The following is a 20,843-nucleotide window of genomic DNA, read 5'->3' on the forward strand; positions in this document are numbered from 1 at the left end:
AAGATATAATTGGTAAGTTTGCGGATGTCACAAAAATTGAGGATGGTGTTGATAGGATGGTCTCAGGCTAAGGTTTGCTATTGATCAGCTGGTAAATTGGGGAGAGCATTGACAGAGAATTTATGCTGCCAAGTGCGAGCTGCTGAATTTTGGAAGGTCTAACGAAGGATATACACAATGAATAGTAGGTCCCGAGGGAGCATTGAGGAACAAAGGGACCTTGGTTACAAGTCTGTATTTCTCTGAAGGTGTCAGCACAGGGAGACAGTATGGAGAAGGCATGTGGGTTGCTTGCCTTCATTAGCTGGGGTGTAGAGTGTTGGAGCAGGGAAGTCTGCTCACAACGTTTGGTTAGGGCACATCAGAAACTAGTTCTGATGGTCACACTATCAGAAGGACATGTTTGCACTGGAGATAGTTTGGAGGAGTTTCACCAAGTAGGGATGAAACGTCTTGAGGGGAGTATGGATCGATTGTGTCTGTTTTCCCTGGAGCAGAGGAGGCTGATGGGGGAACCTGACTGTGGCTTACAAAATTAAGCACAGGCACTTAAATGTATGCCCTCTTGTTTAGAAGGTGAAGAGTAAGTGGTAAGAGGGGACCTGAAGAAAAGGTCTTCCCACCAGAAGGTGGTGAAAATATGAAATGCATTGCCTGAGTGTGGTGCAGGCAGATGCACTCCCAACACCCAAGAAGGATCTGGATGACTGCTTAAAACACTAAAGCAAAGACTGGACCAAATGCAGGTAATTGGGATTACTGTAATTTGGCATCTGTTGCTCGGCATGGGACCAAAGGACCTGTTTCTTGTATCTATGCATGATCATAGAAACCTTCCATGTCTAATCAATATAGATGCACATTATCTCAGCTGAGCAATTGTACCAGTGAAACTTCATATTTTGGCTTATCTCTTTCAGGCTAAGAAGTATGCAATGGAACAAAGCATTAAGAGTGTATTAGTGAAGCAAACCATTGCTCACCAGCAGCAACAACTCACTAACTTGCAGGTGAGTCCTTTGTGGGGTTTCCATGGTCCTTTTGTAGCTGTCACTGGTACTGTGCTGCATTACCTGCGGATGCAGTTGGTCCATCTTTTAATTTAAAGGTTGAGCACTTCTCTCTGAGGTGGGATCCCCTGTGCTCACTGAAATGTTAGCAGTTTCCTAGCTTATTACCAAGAGATAGCTTTGTTTGAGGCTCATTTGCTCTGGACTGAAAATCAAGCTTGTGGCTCATGCACTGTTCTTGTAAATTCTTAATGCTACCATTAAGAAGCAGCTGGACCTAGCATGTGATCCCAAGGATTCTGATATGCCACTGGAGGCAGACGTTCAGCTTTGCACTCCATGCAGTGTACACTTTGTATCTGACTGATCAGCTTGTGAAGTACATAAATAACTAATTTTAGCTTGGGTAAATACTTGGGAAGCCCCTTTGCAACAGCTTGAGGTGAAGAGACTGGAGCTATATGTTTAGTACTTAGTTCCTGCTGATTGAAGCATCCTGCTCTATACAGGAGCGGTGTGAGACATCCGATTGGGATCTGTGTAGCTCTGTTCGGTTTGTTAACAATACAGATGAAGCATAACATTTTAGAGATTGAAGTGACTGCTCAATTTTAAGCTTGACAAATGAGAGCATCCACTTTGGATTTAAAAATAATAATTAAATGGGGGACCTTGTTAATGGCAAGCTGGAAAGGCTTTGTGGAGCAGATGCACACATTAAAATCTCAATAGGTCTAGGGAAGATACTAATGGAGTACTGGCCTTTAAATCTGGGGGAACAGAATGTGAGATAGAAGTCCTGTGTCAGTTGTACACTCTTGGTTGCAGATGTCTCCACATCATAATGAAGTGAAGCAGCTGTAAACTTTGTATCTGTGCCAGCCCTCTGAAACAAAAACTGTTTCACTCCCATCACCATTCTTACACAACCCTGCAAATTTTTTTTGTTTCAAGTAATTAATCTGCTTCTTGCTCCTTCCCCCAGCAGGAGCAGTTTCTCCTTCACTATTGTCTCAACCCCTTATTATTTTGAACGCTATCAAATCTCCTGTCAGCTATCTTTGTGGTTAACAACCCCAGCTTGTCCAATCTAGCCACATAAAGGCGGTCTCTTATGTCTTTCTGCACCTTTTCAAATGCTTACACATCTTTGATAAAGTGTGGTGTCCTACACAGTACTCCAGCTGAGGGTGAATCTTCCTTTTTGTAAAGGTTTGTTATAATTTCCTTTCTTTTGTACTTCTCCTTTTCAAGCCCAGACATCTTGTATGTCTGATCTACTGTTAGCCCTGCAACTTTTAACTGATTTTGTCCACATACCTCCATGCCCATCTGCTACTCTCCCCTACTTGCAATTGTACCCTTGTTCACCCTTTCAGTCAGCATGTTTGTGTTCTCTTAAAGTTCTACGGTAGTCTCCTTGCAGGTCAGAATACTCCCAAGTTCTGTCACCTGTCTGAACTGTGCTTTACTGCAATCAGTTCTCAAGGCCACATCTCAGGAATATGTTAACCTCTGTCAGAGTACAGTGAAGATTTGTCAAAATGATAACCTGCTCTTAAAGGGTTTAAATGGAAGGAAAGTTTGCACACCGTCTGGGAATTTAGAAGGTTATGGTGGTGCTTGGGTTAAAACATCAGAAACAAAAAACATTTCTGCTTTATTCTGGTGGAAGAAGTTTAGCAGTTTCTTCTGCAAAACCAATTGAGGTCTAATCAAATAATGCTATTAGTATTGAGCTTGTTAGATATTTGTTATCTGAAGGTATGAAGGGATATGGGGAAAAGATAAGTTCATAAAGTTAGTTTGCAGGCCAGTCATCATGAATGGCAGAACTGTCTTGGGCAGCTGTGCGCTGGGCAGTTGGTAAGGTATTGGTTTGGGGGAAAGATCCTTTTCTCATCAGACTTCTATGTGCCATTAATTTTGAGACTCTCCTGTTTTGCGGAAGAGCTTGAGTTAGTGAACCCTAGGATTCCTCACTTGCAGGTATGAAAATTCCAGGCTGCTTCCTAATGGAGCACTGCAATGAGCAGACTGCTAAAGGGTCCACAAGTCTCTTATTGGAGGTTGCTGCATGCTATTTGCTGTACTGGTATCCCACTCTCTAAAATGGAGTGCATCCGTTGGTTTGTTTTTTGTTGTTTTCAAGATCTCTAAACTTTTTAGGGTTTACATGTTAATTCCTGATTCAGTCCCATTTATTTGACAAACTCCCTTATTGCAGACCCTGACAACGTGCCTATCAGTCACTGTAAAAGGGTTGTTGTGAGCATGGTGAACAGAGCATAATGGAGAAGTTTCTTTATTCCATTGCATTATATAAATTTGTTGTTTTTATGCAGTTACAACCCTGATGACCGAATTAAGTTTGGATTTTGGGGGTGGAACATCTTTTGAACTAATATTAGATGTATCCCATCTTTGTGCCCTGATATTTCACTTGGGATTGTGAGAAAGCATTGGCATTCTCTGAGGTCCCCTATGAGCTCTGCCATTTCTGGGAACGACATTGACCGTGTTGGAGCTGTCACATGAAAGCAGCTCTAACTGTTTTAAGCTTAAAAAAACATGTTCTACCCGGTTTCTGATCTTAGATTTCATTTTTGTCATTTTAAAGATGTAAGCACTTGACCTAACATTGATAGTGTCTGGCTCAAATAAGGACATTGAACAATTTCAAAACTGGTGTGGTTATTAGAAATCGTTTAACTTTCGGAACCCCTTCTCAAAACATTGATGCTCAAATAATTTGTGTTGATAATTCATGCTGAAAAATGCTTATATTCACGTCTTTACATATTCATGGTCTCTCCTCTTCTCCATTTCTGTATTGTCAAAAAAGTAAGTTCTCAACCTACATAAGATTCTGAATATTTTTAGTATATAATGGAACAGGGAGATGAAGGGTGATACATCCATGTGACTGGATTATTGTCACATGTCGAATGAATTAGGTATTTGGCTAATGCAGTGCCCGCCAAGGTTCCTCACTGATCATATTTCTTACCTGAGACCAAGTGAGGGAATGACAGACTTACATCAAACACTGGCAGCTACTGAGTGTTGAGTAAATCCTTGCCCAATTTCTAACTTGAGAAAAGTTATTTTGTTTTCCTTCCCACCCATACCTCCACTTCCCCTTTGTTCCTGTTCATCTGTCTGTCCAAACACCACCAATATTCTTACCTCACTAACTCCACAGACTTCTCATGGTTTTAAAACTTGAGTTTCACAGATTTCCACTTGTTGAATAGTGGGTTTACTTTGAGGACTCTGCATATCTTATCCTGTGAAGAAGTCCAGTCAGTGTCAAGCAGTCTAACACTCTTCACAGCACTATCACCTGACAGTTCAGCCTCCGGGTTTGTTGGTTTTGAAACAGCTTGTCTGATTGTGCTGCCAGCCGAGATATTGTTGGAGAGACTAGCAGTGATATGGTATTTCACTGAAAGTGTTGGTGTACATGGTGCTGAGGTAGTTAATAAAATAGACTTCATTGAAGGAATTATGACTGACACCTTCACAGCTGTTGCTGCTCTCCGCAAATGTTTTACTTTGCCCTCTGAGTTAGGATGGGATGTAGCAACTAGGAGCAGGTGTAGGCCATTCAGTGGATCGATCCTTCTCTGCCATTCAGTATGATCATGGCTGTTCTCTTTCAAGACATTATTGCTTTCTCCCCATATCCCTCAATGTCTTCTAAATCTTAACATTTATCTATCTTGTATCTAGTCAATGACGTGGCCTTTGTGGTTGAGAATTCCACAGCCTCCTTCAGCTTTTGAGCGAAGAAATGTTTCCTCGTATCAGTCCTAAATGTTCTATCCTGTGTATTCTGGTAAAGGTACATAGAACATAGAACAATACAGCACAGAACAGGCCCTTCAGCCCACGATGTTATGTCGAACATTTGTCCTAGCTTAAGCACCTATCCATGTACCTATCCAATTGCTGCTTAAAGTTCGCCAATGATTCTGACTCTGCCACTCCCACAGGCAGAGCATTCCATGCACCCACCACTCTCTGGGTAAAGACCCTACCCCTGACATCTCCCCCCATACTTTCCATCCATCCCCCCCCATACTTTCCATCCTTCACCTTAAATTTATGTCCCCTTGTAACACTGTCGTACCCGGGGGAAAAGTCTCTCACTGTCTACTCTATCTATTCCCCTGATCATCTTATAAACCTCTATCAAGTCACCCCTCATGCTTCGCCATTCCAATGAGAAAAGGCCTAGCACTCTCAACCTATCCTCGTACGACCTATTCTCCATTCCAGGCAACATCCTGGTAAATCTTCTCTGCACCCTCTCCAATTAATCCTGTATTCCGCATTCTTATTTGTTCTTCCAAAATGGACAACCTCACTCTTGGCAGGGTTGAACTCCATCTGCCACTCCTCAGCCCAGCTCTGCATCATATCCAAGTCCCTTTGCAGCTGACAAGAGCCCTCCTCACTATCCACAACTCCACCAATCCTCGTATCATCTGCAAATCTACTGACTCACCCTTCGACTCCCTCATCCAAGTCATTAATAAAAATTACGAACAGCAGAGGACCCAGAACTGATCCCTGCGGAACTCGACTTGTAACTGGGCTCCAGGCTGAATATTTACCATCTACCACCACTCTCTGACTTTGACCGGTTAGCCAGTTTTCTATCCAATTGGCCAAATTTCCCTCTATCCCATGCCTCCTGACTTTCCGCATAAGACTACCATGGGGAACTTTGTCAAATGCCTTACTAAAATCCATGTACACTACATCCACTGCTCTACCCTCATCCACATGCTTGGTCACCTCAAATAATTCAATAAGACTTGTAACGCAAGACCTACCCCTCACAAATCCGTGCTGGCTGTCCCTAATCAAGCAGTGTCTTTCCAGATACTCATAAATCCTATCCCTCAGTACCCTTTCCATTACTTTGCCTACCACCGAAGGTAATAGTAATTTTAGAGCCAACAAACAGAACGCCTGACCTAATGCACTTGGGTTCAAAATATGGTAATGATTCCACACAAACTCAACAAAACTTTTGTCAGCAACTCCCAATCTTCTGACCACCTCAAAACAGAAGAACTAAGGCAGCAGATACATGGGAACACCACTCCCTGCAAGTTCCCCCTCCACTGCTCGCACCATCCTGACTTGGAAACACATTGCCATTGCTTTGGTGTCACTGGGTCCACATTATAGATCTCGGTCTCTGGCAGCACTGTGGATGTATTGATACCCTGAGGGATGGCAGTAGTTCAAGAATGCAGCTTATCCCTGTTGAGATCCTGGCTGATGCTGCTGTTAGAATGGTCAGGTCCCAGAATGAATCTTTGCTTGATAAAACATGTCTGCATTTATGGTGGTCAGCTACTGAAAGAGATTTGAGACTTCAGGTATTCATGAACAGCAAAACATAAGTTACATGAGAGAAAAACAATTCAAGTGACACTTAAAGTTCTTAAATGCACATTAAGTCAATTGTTGGGATCCATTTGCCAAACCAATTGATTAGAGACTCCAATCCAGAGAGGTGATGCCCCGATCTCAACTTGCTAGGTTTCTACATAATTCACTCCTTTCGCTACTTTACCCTGTATTGTGCAGACTGCCATGCCAAATGCAAATTGTAATTAGAGATGTGGGTGTCCTTGTATTCCAGTTGCTTAATGTAAGCGTGGGGTTGCACCAGACAGTAAAGCAGGCAAATGGTATCTTGGCCTTCAGTGAGGAGGATTTGGGTACAAGAGCAGGGATGTCTTGCTACAATTATGTGGGGACCTTGATGAGACCACACTGGAATATTGTCATTTTGCTCTTGCTATAGAGGATGTGTGACAAAGATTCACCAGACTGATTACTGCACTAGCAAGACTGAAATATGAGGGGGGACTGGATTGAGGTCAAAAATTCTTGTTTTAGCCTGTTTTCACCAAATGCCTTAGTGACTTGCCATGGAGCTCTGTGAGCCTCTTGGGGCATGTTACTGTATGTCAATGGAGCTGCCCAATCCTCGTTGACTGGAGTGGGAGGGAATCTCCTAGTGATAAAATTCAAGCAGGACAGGGTTGATGAAGGAAAGATGTTATTGATGGCAGAGGAGTCTGGAACCAAGGGTGACAGTTTAAGCATACAGGGTAAATCATTTCGTACTGAGGAGAAATCTCTTCACCCAGAATGATGAGCCATTGGAATCACTACCGCAAAAACATTTGCGGCCAAAATGAATGATTTCAAGGAGGAGTTCAATACAGCTTTTGGAGTTAAAGGGATCAAAGGATGTGGGAGGAAAACTGGGAGCAGGTTATGAATTGAATGATCAGCCATGGTCATAATGTATGATGGAGCAGGTGCAAACGGTCTGTTAAAATGATAATGTTCAAAGTTTGTCAACTCTCCCAATACTTGAGGTTTTGAGTGACATTCTAAAGATGTGAATTATTTTATTTTCAAACTATTCATGATTTCGTAATAGAGCATAGGAACAACTCCATTAGCCCATCATGTTTGTGTCAACCAAACAACTCTTAACCTAATCCCTTTTATCTGCATTTGGTCTATAGCATACTATGCCCTGGCATTTTAAGTACTCATCCAGATGTTTTTAAATATTGCAAGAGTATCTGTCTTCTCCACCCCCTCAGACAGCATGTTCCATACCCTGTGTCCAAAAAAACCCCTTTTCATATCCACTCCACAGCTCTTGTTCCTCACTTTAATAATGTCTCCCACCTCAACCTCCTGTGCTTGAAGGAAAACAAACCCAGCTTATCCGGTGTCTCCACGTAACGGAGACTTTTTGTCCCAAGCAGCAGCATGGTAAATTTTCTGCACCCCCTGTAATGCAGGTATGTCCTTCTGACAGTGTGGTGACCGGAACTGCGCACATTGTATAATCTATGGCCTAGCCAGTGTTTTATAAAATTGTAACAAGATTTCTTTGTCCTTTATTGTACACCCTATCTCACCAAGGCAAAATATCTCTTATGTCGCCTTCACCATCCTTTCTACCTGGGCTGACATTTTCAGGAGTCTGTACGCTTGTACACCAAGGTCACTTTGCTTGGTATTCCCCATGGACCTACCATTGTGTATATCCTTCCCTCCTTAGATGTTCCAAAATGCATCATGTACTTGTTGAAATCAAACTCAATCTGCCATTGCTCTGCCCGGTTTACCAGCTGATCAATATCAGACTATAGCCCAAGACTATCCTTCTCACAATCAAAGACACCACCACCAATTTTCCTGTCATCTGCATACTAACTAATTGCATCATCTACATTTACATCCAAGTAGTTACTTTGTCCTAAGTACATTAAGAGTCCCAGCACTGATCCCTGTTGTATACCACTGGTCACAGGCTTCCAATTTTAAAAACAGCCCTCCGCCATCATACTTTTCCTCCTGTTTCTAAATCCGTTTTGGATCCAGTTTGCCAGCTTGCATTGGATCCCATGCTCTACATTTTGGACCCACCTTCCGTGTGGGACCTTGTCAGACTTTACTGAAGTCCATGTCAACCACATCAATTGTACTACCCTCAATATATTTAGTCACCTTTCAAAAAAGACGCAATTAATTTAGTCGGGCAGGATCTCCCTCTAAGTGTCCTGACTATCTCTGGTGAAACCTTGTTTCTAAGTCTTGATTAATCCTGTCCTTCAGAATTTTCTCCAACAACTAGTGTTTAATTAATTGGCCAAACCCTGTGGCCTTTTTAGAACTTAGAACAGCGCAGGAACAAGCCCTTTGGCCCATGGTGGTGTTGCACGAGGCCAAATAAAACTTATTCTTCTCTTTGGTCATCGTCCATATCCCTCTGTTCCTTGCTTGTTCTTGTGCTTATCTAAAAGCCTTTAAACGCCCTTGTTGTATCTGCCTCCACTACTTGTGGTTGCATGTTCCAGGCCCTCACCACTCTTTAGTTTCAAAAAACCTTGCCCCTCACGTTTCCTTTGATCTTTTCCCTTATTGACCAAAGGAATGACATTAGCTATCTGCTAGTCACCTGGCCTTTCACCTGTGGTTAGCAGAGTATTAAATATCTCTGCCAGGGCCCTAACAATCCCCTCCCTTACCCCCCTCTGGGAGGTGTTTCAGGTTCTAGGGATTTGTGCACCTGTTATGCCTGTTAAACTTCTAATACCTCAATAAACTCAACGTGTTCTAGAACCTGAGTGTCCCAACTGAAGTCTCTGGATACAATATTTTTACCTCTAAATACAAATGAGATGTATTCATCTATGCTCAGTGTCTGCATGCATAGGTTGCTCCTTTGGTCTCCAGTATGTCCCACCTTTTCCCTGGTAATTCTTAGTCCATAAGGGGTGTTTGATCCCATCTTTAAATATTTGTGACAAAATGCAGTGTATGATCTGATTGTATTTATTTTTAAAAGAATCACCGTTCCACTCCTATTTTAGCAGAAATTGTTTCCAAAGGTGGTTCTTTAGGAAATAGTTGACACATCCATAATTGCTTCTGATTTTGGACTGGGGATCTTTGTAATCTTTAAGACTCTGCAAGACAGTTCATGAAAGCTGTTATTGATTGGGGTTTCTCACCATCTGACATGTCTGGCAAAATTTTATCCATTTGTGTAATCTTTGCCAGTGAAAATTTGTTTTAGCCTCTCTCCAAAGATCTTGGTGACCTGCCATTGGAATTTTGAACCATTCATAAGTTCTTTCATCCTATGCTATGATCGAGCTGTCCAATCCTTATTCAGTCATTGTTGAAGTGGCCTCTGTTTGGCACTAGTGTTTTAAAAAAATCTAACTAGTATCTCCTATAACATTTTGGTTTCCTTCACCTCTGCTGGTTGTTCCAAAATCCTAGTGATGCCAATATTTGATTCAGCCAGGCCACTTTCCAAGATAAAATTAAATCCTTAATTGCAAGTTGTTTCACTATGCAGGCTACAACTTCTCCAACTACCAAGTCACACTTTAATTTAGCTCTCTATAATGAGACTGGCATATAACCTCTACCTACACCTCTAATGAATATTTTCTCCTTTCTTAACCCTGCTAGAAGATAAATCAGTTGCTCTAGTGTGTTGATATATTTACTGATCTAACTGCTTGATTTCAAAAATAAAAGAGAGAATACATTGAACTTCCAGCTGTGATTCTATTTATCAATAGTCATTTCTCCCTCCTTTGTACGTTCTCTGAAGAAATTTGTTCTTTTCATGGTTCTATAACTTTAATAGCCATTTTCTTTCCTAAGGGCTCCTGTGAGGATTCCATAGGCATTCCTACTACTGCAGTTGGTCTCTCTCTTAATTTCCACCCATTGGTTCTGGTGTATTCGGAGCTAACAGTGGAGGCATGTTATTTTCTTTATCCCCTTTTGATTTTAGCCTTTATTATTTTGGTCTCCTTCTGTTTCTTCCCTAAAACTAATAGTACTTTCATCCACAGATTTCTTTTATTCCTCCAGTTTCCTTGAGTTCCCTTATGACCATCTTCCCATACTAACTGTCTCCAGGATTCCATGAGTGTCTGCCAGAGCTGATTTTCAGACTTGATCCTTGATGCTTACTTGTATACTTTTGAAGGTTTGTTGGAATATTACTACTGCATTGTTACATAATCAGATTTCCCTTACCACTTTAATTTTTCTCCAGTGGTCAAAAACTCTGATCCCACAACATTTTTTTTCTCTTGCAAATTCTTCAAGTCTGTTCCTTCCTTGTGGTCCTAACTTTTAATCGATAGGTTCAGTGATAAGCTCGTAAGCATTGCTTTTTAAGTAATTTAATTTCCTGCACATTCATGTTCCCATGAGCTGGTATACATGTGACTGGACTGGTCAGCATGCTCTGAAAGGTTAACATTAAGGTTGAAACTTTTTTAGTTCACACACATCTGCTTTGCTACCTTTTTCAAATGAAATGAAATACTTTCAACTCCATTTCCTGTAAATTTAGGTATTCGATGCAGATTTCTAAGAAGTCAGCTCCCTCATTGGAATCAGTCATTGATGTTTTTTACTTTAAACTTTGCTCTAATCATGTCATATCGAATTTCACTAATTCTGTAGAGTTCAAACCTTAAATTTTAATGTGTCTTTCCATTATTCTGTTTTTCCTTCTTTCTAATTTGTTTTTTCTTCTCCCTTTTCATTGGTTAATTTGCTTCTGTTATCCACTTTATTTGTTTCAATTCAAATGTGCCTTGGAGTAAGTACAGCCCAGGTTTAAAAGAATGATACCTTGGCGTCAAGGAGAAATTATACAAATAAAGACTGTTTTCGCAAGAATTTAAAAGATTAAGGGGTGATCTGATCGGTCCTTTTGAAGGACAGGGTAGATGAAGTTCAACTACCTCCATTGGTTGGGGCTTACAAAACAAAGGGACACAGTCTAATATTAGAGGCTGTTCTGGAGAGATGTTTGGAACACCCTTCCACAAGTGGCAGTTAATGCTACATCAGTTGTTGCCTTTACTGTCATAGAGATGTACAGCATGGAAACAGACCTTTTTGGTCCAACCCGTCCATGCCGACAAGACATCCCAACCCAATCTAGTCCCACCTGCCAGCACCCGGCCCATATCCTTCCAAACCCTTCCTATTCACATAACCATCCAAATGCCTCTTGAATGTTGCAATTGTACCAGCCTCCACCACTTCCTCTGGCAGCTCATTTCGTCCAACCCTGGCAACATCCTTTCTGAACCTTTTCAAGTTTCACGACATCTTTCCGATAGGAAGGAGACCAGAACTGCACGCAATATTCCAACAGTGGCCTAACCAATGTCTTGTACAGCTGCAACATGACCTCCCAACTCCTGTACTCAATACTTTGACCAATAAAGGAAAGCATACCAAACGCTGCCTTCACTATCCTGTCTACCTGCACTCCAAGGTCCCTTTGTTCAACAGCACTCCCTAGGACCTTACCATTAAGTGTATAAGTCCTGCTAAGATTTGTGTTTTCAAAATGCAGCACCTCACATTTATCTGAATTAAACTCAGTTTATTCCTGATGAAGGGCTTTTGCCCGAAACGTCGATTTCGCTGCACGTTGGATGCTGCCTGAACTGCTGTGCTCTTCCAGCGCCACTGATCCAGAATTTTACCTCCATCTGTCACTTCTCAGCCCATTGGCCCATCTGGTCAAGATCCTGTTGTTACCTGAGGTAACCCTCTTCGCTGTCTACTACACCTCCAATTTTGGTGTCATCTGCAAACTTACTAACTGTATCTCTTATGCTCACATCCAAATCATTTATGTAAATGACAAAGTAGTGGACCCAACACCGATCCTTGTGGCACTCCACTGGTCACAAGCCTCCAGTCTGAAAAACAACCCTGCATCACTGCCCTCTGTCTTCTACCTATGAGCCAGTTCTGTATCTAAATGGCTAGTTCTCCCTGTATTCCGTAAGATCTAACCTCGCTAATCAGTCTCCCGTGGGGAACTTTGTCGAACGCCTTACTAAAGTCGATACAGATCATATCTATTGCTCTGCCCTGATCTTTGTTACTTCCTCAAAAATCTCAATCAAGTTTGCGAGACATGATTTCCTACGCGCAAGGCCATGTTGACTATCCCTGATCAGTCCTTGCCTTTCGAAATACATGTACATCCTGTCCCTCAGGATTCCCTCCCTTGCCCTTACCGCCCTTCTTAAACAGTGGTACCATGTTAACCAACCTCCAGTCTTCTGGCACCTCACCTGTGACTATCGATGATATAAATATCTCAGGAAGAGGCCCAGCAATCACTTCTCTAGCTTCCCACAGAGTTCTCGGGTACACCTGATCAGGTCCTGGGAATTTATCCACCTTAATGTGTTTCAAGACATCCAGCACTTCCTCTCCTGTAATCTGGACATTTTGCAAGATGTCACCGTCTATTTCCCTACAGTCTATATCTTCCATATCCTTTTCCACAGTAAATACTAATGCAAAATACTAGTTTTATTATCTCCCCATTTTCTGCAGCTCCACACAAAGGCCATCTTGCTGATCTTTGAGGGGCCATATTCTCTCCCTAGTCACCCTTTTGTCCTTAATGTATTTGTAAAAACCCGCTGGATTCTCAATTCTATTTGCTAAAGTGCTCATATACCCCTTTTTGCCCTCCTGATTTCCCTCTTAAGTGTACTCCTACTACCTTTTATACTCTTCTAAGATTCACTCGATCTATCCTGTCTATACCTGACACGTGCTTCCTTTTTCTTAACCAAACCTGTAATTTCTTTAGTCATCCAGCATTCCCTATACCTACCAGCCTTTCCCACTTCGGATTCTCGTTATCTCATTTCTGAAGGCTTCCCATTTTCCAGCTGTCCCTATACCTGCGAATATTTGCCCCCAATCAGCTTTTGACAGTTCTTGCCTAATACCATCAAAATTGGCCTTTCTCCAATTTTACAACTTCAACTTTTAGATCTGGTCTATCCTTATCCATCGCTATTTTAAAACTAATATAATTATGGTTGATGGCCCCAAAGTGCACCCCCACTGGCACCTCCATCACCTGCCCTGGCTTATTTCCCAAGAGGAGGTGAGGTTTTGCACCTTCTCTAGTCGGCACATCCACATATTCAATGAGACCTACTTGATTCAACTAATGACTTAATGTTTTGGATGAGGAGGGAAACGTAATTTCAAGTAATCACTTCAAGATCGTGTTTTCAGACATCGTTGTTTTTATTTCAACCTTCAGTTTTCTGCTTCATCTCTACTTAGCCTTAATGGTTTCCAATAATCCATGTTAGATAATCCCCTATTAACTTCAATTCATAGTGATGCCAAACAAGCCACAATTTGCGATGGTATTGCTGGGCAAGTTGCAACCCAGAATGAAATCTGACTTGTTTAATTTGTTTGAATGTTTCAGCAATTAACTGGCACATTTTACGAAGCAGCAGATATTAACAAAAGGGAAAGGGATGGCCTAGTGGTATGATCACTAGATTTAGTCCAGAAGCTCAACTAATGTTCTGAGGACTGCGGTTTGAGTACTACCATGGCACATGGTGGAATTTGAATTCAGTGAACTAATTGTCCTTCGGGGAAGGAAACCTGCCATCCTTACCTGGTCCAGCTGACATGTGACTGTAGATTCACAGCTAGAGATGAGACTAGACTGAATTCTTGGCATCGACCACCTGCAAATACTTGAGCCTCACCGTACTGTTTTGGAAAATCAATGAAAATCAGCGTACACACTGTTATGGACCACTCTCTCTGTGACTCCCTCTTTTTTTTCCCCCCCTTACTTCCCTCCAAGGCCCCAAGGGATCCTTCCATATCCGCCACAAATTCACCTGCACCTCCACACACATCACTTACTGCATCCACTGCACCCGATCTGCGCTCCTCTATATTGGGGAGACAGGTCGCCTACTTGCAGAATGTTTCTGGGACACTCCGACCAACCACCCTGTAGCTCAACACTTCAACTCCCCCTCCCACTCTACCAAGAACATGCAGGTCCTTGGACTCCTCCATCACCAGACCATAGCAACACGACGGCTGGAGGAAGAGCACCTCGTCTTCCACCTAGGAACTCTCCAATTACAAGGGATCAACTCCGATTTCTCCAGTTTCCTCATTTCCCCTCCCCCCAACTTCTCTCCGTCTCAACCCTTGAACTCCGCACCACCTTCCTAACCTGCAATCTTCTTCCTGACTTCTCCGCCCCCACCCCCACTCTGGCCTATCACCCTCGCCTTATCACTCTCACCTTAACCACCTCCCACCTATTGCATTTCCAACACCCCTTCCCCCAAGTCCCTCCTCCTACCTTTTATCTCTGCCTACTTGGCACACTTTCCTCATTCCTGAAGAAGGGCTCATGCCCAAAACGTCGATTCTCCTGTTCCTTGGATGCTGCCTGACCTGTGCTTTTCAACAATACATTTTCAGCTAGATACAGTAATTGCCAATTAACTGTTCTACTATAGTAATATTCCTAAACTCATCCTTGGGCAAGAAAGGAAAATTCAGACACAGGTTGTCCCATGCAGTTCTCCCATCCAGGAGGGAAAAACATCAAGAGAAAATTCAGTGTGGCAGCTAAGTGACATTCACTGAAGCTTCCCCCCCATCCCCCAAAAAGCTTTTGAGGCGACTGAGAAACCTGAAACCCAGAAATAAATCTGAGAGCTGGTCCCACCCATTCACGCTGTTTAAAAGAAAACCCAAGGCTGCCCAACTTGTTTTCATTACCCCAGACTGCTGAGCACCTCTGCCTCACAACCTCTTTTCAAAAAATAAATAAAATAACCTTTAAAGCCATTCGCAAAACTTGTCACAAAACTCTGCTGGCTAGAATCATGCCAGGCACACAGGAAGGTGGTTGTGGTTGTTGTAGGTCAGTCATCCCAGGTTCAGGGCATCTCTGCAGGAGTCTGCCAGGGTAGTGTCCTCGGCCCAACAATCTTCAACTACATGAATGACATTCCCATCATCATAAGGTTAGAAGTAGAAATACTTGCTGATTGTGTAATGTTAGCACCATTTGCAACTCCTCATACTTATGCAGTTCATGTTCAAATGCAATAAGGTATGGACAATATCCAGATTTGGTCTGGCACATGGCAAGTAACAGTCACACCACATAAATGTCAGACTATCACTCTTTCTAATAAGAGTCAATGTAACCACCACCCCTTGACATTCAGTGATGTTACCATCACTGAATCCCGAGCTATCAACATCTTGGGGTTGTCATTGACCAGAAGCACAACTAGATTCGCCACATAAACACAGTGGCCTAAGTGGTCGGAGGCTAGGAATACTGCAGTGAGTAACTCACTCCCTGATTCCCTAAAGCCTGATAGCCCTCCACAAGATGCAAGTCAGGAGTGTGATGGAATACTACCCACTTGTGTGGATGGGTGGAGTTTAAACAAAGCTTGAGCTTCACACCATCCAGAACCTCTTGATTACCACTACACCCTCAAACATTCAGTCCCTCCACCACTGATGCTCAGTTCCAACGATATGTACTATCTATAAGCTGCATTGCAGAAATTCACCAAAGATCTTCAGACAGCACATTCCACAACCATTTCCATCTAGAAGGACAAACGCAGCAGGTATATGGGGAACCTCACCATTTTCAGGTTTCCCTCCAAGCTACTTTGCATCCTGACTTCGAAATATATCGCTATTCCTTCAATGCTGCTGGGTCAAAATTCTGGAATTCCTTCCCTTGGTACTGTGGGTTAACCCACAGCAGTTAGGCTGCAGCAGTTAGAGGAGGCAACTCGCCACCACCACCTCAAAAACAACTAGAAATAGGTAATAAATACTCACCCAGCCTGTGACACCTATGTCCTGTGAGTGAATAACAAAACGCACAAGAAATGTACTTTACCGATTGAGTTTAGAAATATCTTCACATAAACATCAGAGCAAAGTTTCAACATATTTCCCAAAGCCGTCCATTGCAGAGACTCCAGGATGGAGAAGTTATCCCTATTTCTATTGAGAAAGTTTCTCCGTGAATTGTTTTTAGTTCTTTACCACAGACTGAGGAGAGATTTGAGAGCATATCATGTCTATTGACGTGGACTCTTCACAAGTTTCTCAGTTGTAATAACTTGCAAATTTCTTTCAAAACTCTCCTGGTCTTGAAACTTCACAAGCTAAACATTTGTGCCGTGATGACTAGTTTCCCTTGAATTGCACTGAAACATTTTGCTCAGAAAAACATTAAAACTTGTTTCTGAATTTATCCGTGTTGTCATCTGAACTTGGTCCTGATGCTTCTGAGTAGACCTTAATGTGTTTACAATGGCTGTCATAAACTTTAAACCTCTTCCACAGGCATCTGCAGTTAAATACTTTCTGGGTAATGCTGGATTTAGGTCACTGTTCCAGAAAGACTGAAGCTGATATTTAAAAAAAAAACCTTCATGTCAATCTGCCTGGAATTTAAAATGATCTGTGTTCCAAATAATATGTATTACAAATCTAGTGCTCTACCAGCTTCTCCAAGGGAATTCAAGATGGGCACTAAACGCTAACCAACCATGCCTGTTTTCACGAATTAATTCAAAGGTCTATAAATTAGCTACTATGTGACACTTTGAATTTGGTAAATGTGTTTAGAGGTGCTTTTATGAGTCCATTGAGTTTTACAGCAGTATAGATTAGGTGGAAGGTAACTGGTTAATGGCTGTATGAGCCTGGAGATTTAACTTGGTACGATGCTCTGGGGCTGCTTTCAATCAGTGGTCATTCTCATTAATGTAATGTTTACAGCTTTGTACGATGTCCCAAGATGCTTCATAGGTCAAATAAACTTTGAGATTGAGTCATGAGCTATGAAGACATGTGAACAAGGGCTTGGGTGGTAAGAGCAAAGTGGAGAGATTTGGGATGAGAATTCTACAGCTTTTCACGTAGGCTACCAATGCTGGAATGATTAAGTTGATATGTTCTCAAAAGTGACTTTAGACGTTGTGGAGATGGGGAATGGTGGGGCCATTGGGTTTGGCGGAGGGACTGGTGGGAGGAAGTGATTTAAAAGTGAGCATGAGAACACTGGGATGCTGCCATAAGAAATTGATGAGAGCATTAGATTGTGAAAAACTGATTTTTGAATGTGCTCAACATTGCCATTTTCAATATGAAACTCTGTCCAGGAGACCTTTACAATAGTCAAGGTTAGAAGTAATGGTGAAAGATGAGAATAACATACAATTGAAGATGAGGCAGGATTGGATACTGCTACAAAAGTGACTGGTTGGAAGCTCATTCAGCTTTAGTGGGCAGAGAGAAAGGAGAGTTAGTGACTAGGGAGTGGAATTTGTGGTAAAGATGTGAAGGTGTCTTCCCAGTATTTCTTGGCTGATAATTGCTGTTTATCTAGCACTGGACAGTGGACGTGCAGATTGCCTGATCAAATATAGTGGCAGGGTGGAGAAGTGAATGTGTGGTGTAACATTTTTAAAAATTTGATTGTCACTGCCTGGGCCAACATTTATTGCCCATCTTTAATTGCCCTGGAGAACGTGGAGCTGCATTCTGAACCATGGCATTTCTTGGGGTAATTGAGTCAACCATATTGCTGTGGGTCTGGAGTCACATGTAAACCAGAACAGGTAAAGATTGTAAATTTCCTTCCCTAAAGGACATTGGTTTATTGAATCTAATTTCACCGTCTGCTGTTCGAGCAAATATTGCCAGATTTTGACTGTGAAGGAACATAGTTGGAGGTTAGGATACCGAGAGATTTGCAGGTGCTGGTGACCCCAGGCATCTGCTGCTGCCCTTGTCTTTCTAGATGGTAGAGCTGGGATTTGGAAGGTGATATTGAAGGAACAATCCGTCTACATATGGAACCTATTGTTTTGGATGATGTCATGTAAATGTTGACAGGAATAGGTGATGTTGCCCACTGCCATGTAGGATATCAGTTGTGATTTTGATTAAACCTATTTGCACTGTAGCAACAGCCAGAAATCCAAATGGGGAGTGATGGGCTGTAATGGACATAAGTGAGTAATTCCCCCCCCCACCACCACCTGCCCCGTCCAAAAAAAAAACGACATGAAGGATAAAAGTTGTACTTTTAAAGTTGTGCATTGGAACTGTTAATATTGTAAATTAATACTGGTACTGTGTGAACTGTACTGTGCTTTCCATTGCCCTATTCCAGTTAGCTGTTACTCAGTTGCCTTCCACTTCCATCTGCTATAGAAGCAGGTTTTTTAATGTGCTGGAGGGTTGAATAAAGGGTTGCATTGTAGATGAATTTGTTCCACGATTTGCTAGAGCATTGTAAAGTGGCAGTTCCCACTCAGCGCTTTTCTACAGGCAACAATGTTAATGCATGGACTGTTGAACCATGGCAGTGGGCATGTCTCTCTCAACTTTTAAAATCGTCGCAATGCCTAACTTTGCACATATGGTGTTAGGCTGGAGTCTCCCCCTTGCTGGTTAGAGCTCTCAATTACAATTTGCAATCCATTCATTTTCCTTTTTTTGCCCAGTAGTTTTGCTGTTTTGACAGTTCAAATACTGGGTTCTGGGCACTTTCTGTCTTCCTGTTTGAAGTCTTCACCATTCTGACTGTTTGTTTGTGTACACACATCCTCACTTTATTTGTCACCTCAGTAATATAAAACCTGAGTCTGTCTCTGATTGGAGTCTGGGTTCCTTTTTGTTTAAATAATGAGCTTACTTGAACTGTGTACGTGTACATCAGGGTTCCTATTATTTTAAAATCTTGTAGATTTGCCCTTTCTCTGATCTTTTGAGGATAGTTAAAGCTTGGGGAAGGGATATTAGGAATTGTAATAAATCCAGAGACAAAGTCCCATAGTGAAAAGCTTTCAATATGGAAGCCCTTTTATTGTCACATTCAGCCTGTCAAACTACTGAAGGTCTGTGTGTTGCTATGCTGTTGGTGAATGGCTCTAGGTCTGCTGGCTGCTTGTACTCTGGGTCCTTTTCAGCGTGTGGTCTGTAAGCTGTTTCTTTTTAAATTCTCCACTCCCTGCTCCCTTCCACTCACACACTCTCCCTCCCCCACCTTATTTCTGAATTTTGTTGCAAATTTAGCATTTATAATGACTTTCCTCAAATAACTCATCCCTATTCTGTCAGTGCGCAGCCATCTTCAGAGATGGGAGGATGATATAGTCTGTATGTCCTGATCATTTCCAAGAGGTGGGAGCAGTACAGGAAGAGTCAGAGATCAGATTAAAGCACTAGATACTCATTGAACCAAACTGACTGTGGACCAGTTTTGTGTTTTTGGGCATACTAGACTGAAAAGGGGGGTATAGAGAAGTAACAATAAGGGGGCTTCACTGTATCTAACCTTATATATTCTCTGTCATGAGTGCAGTATGCATGGAAGTTTTGGCTATGGGAGAGTACACTAATAACAAAAACTACTAATTATGGTTTTAGCCATTCAGTACAAAAACTCAAAGGGGACTTAATTTTTCAGACCATTAAAATTTTTAAAAGCCTAGTGGGAACTCTGGCGTACCGACATCCATAACACTTACTGTCACCTCAAAGTTAAACAAAAAAAGGCTTTATTAGATTTTTTTCATAAGTGACTTCCTCTCATCAGACACTGGGTTCCTTTCGAAAATGGGCATGCTGGGAACTGTGCGATTGTCTCGACTCCAAAGATCAGGTAGGGACTTTTGTCAAAAAGCACTAACACTTGGAGTTTTGAAAATGTCTTGAGCAATGTGATTTTTTTTGGTTAAAAGCCCACAGTAAGCGATCTTAGCTCCTCTGCTGCAGAGTGGTCGTAATCTGACGTAGTAAGCACCTGTGCAGGCATGAAAGGTAACTGCAGATTCTAATGCTTTAGACAGTTTGTCAGGTGGAGTGGAGAGGATAGAGAGAGAGTGAGAGCGAGCAAATGTTATCAATTGCTATGAAATTAGGACTTGCTCTTTTCTGTTGAGAATACTGGTTTGATTAACATTTTTTTTGGAGGTTTTTCAAAGGGGTTCTTTTGTTGTACTTAAAAGTGGGATTGTTAAGCTTCAAGGAAGGTTGCACAAATAGCTTTACAGTTTACAATGACATTTACATGTCTGTGTGTTTTCCCTTCTCATCACATCTGGACTGTTTTTTGAACAATTTCCACAACTGTTATGTCAGCTTTCTTTTTGTGGAAGTGGTGGTAAAGGGTGGGTAGAGATTTTATGTTTTCTCTTTTTTTTTCCCCTTTTTAATTCTTTCTCCCTCTATTCTCCATGTCCCCTTGTGACCTTTCTAAATTTGCAGCAGTGCTTTGTCTCCTTCCCACTCAAGGGGAGAACATAGTCCAGGCCACCTCTTTGTCACCATCAGTGCTGTGGGATTTTGTGATTGGCCTGTTCA

At 42.0% G+C, this 20,843-nt stretch overlaps 1 protein-coding gene across 2 annotated transcripts in view; it reads left to right on the plus strand.

Annotated features, from left to right (window-relative positions):
- puf60a (poly-U binding splicing factor a) overlaps window positions 1–20,843 on the plus strand; it is a 67,237-nt gene that overhangs the window by 14,105 nt on the left and 32,289 nt on the right. Inside the window, exons 4-5 of one of the 2 annotated variants that reach the window (XM_043686952.1) lie at window positions 921–1,010; window positions 20,077–20,142. In XM_043686952.1, the coding sequence (XP_043542887.1) occupies window positions 921–1,010; window positions 20,077–20,142 (156 nt within the window). The remainder of the gene's footprint in view (window positions 1–920; window positions 1,011–20,076; window positions 20,143–20,843) is intronic. The other variant, XM_043686951.1, reaches the window with a different exon arrangement.

This window comes from Chiloscyllium plagiosum, chromosome 3 (assembly GCF_004010195.1).
Source record: "Chiloscyllium plagiosum isolate BGI_BamShark_2017 chromosome 3, ASM401019v2, whole genome shotgun sequence".
Classification (NCBI taxonomy): domain Eukaryota; kingdom Metazoa; phylum Chordata; class Chondrichthyes; order Orectolobiformes; family Hemiscylliidae; genus Chiloscyllium; species Chiloscyllium plagiosum.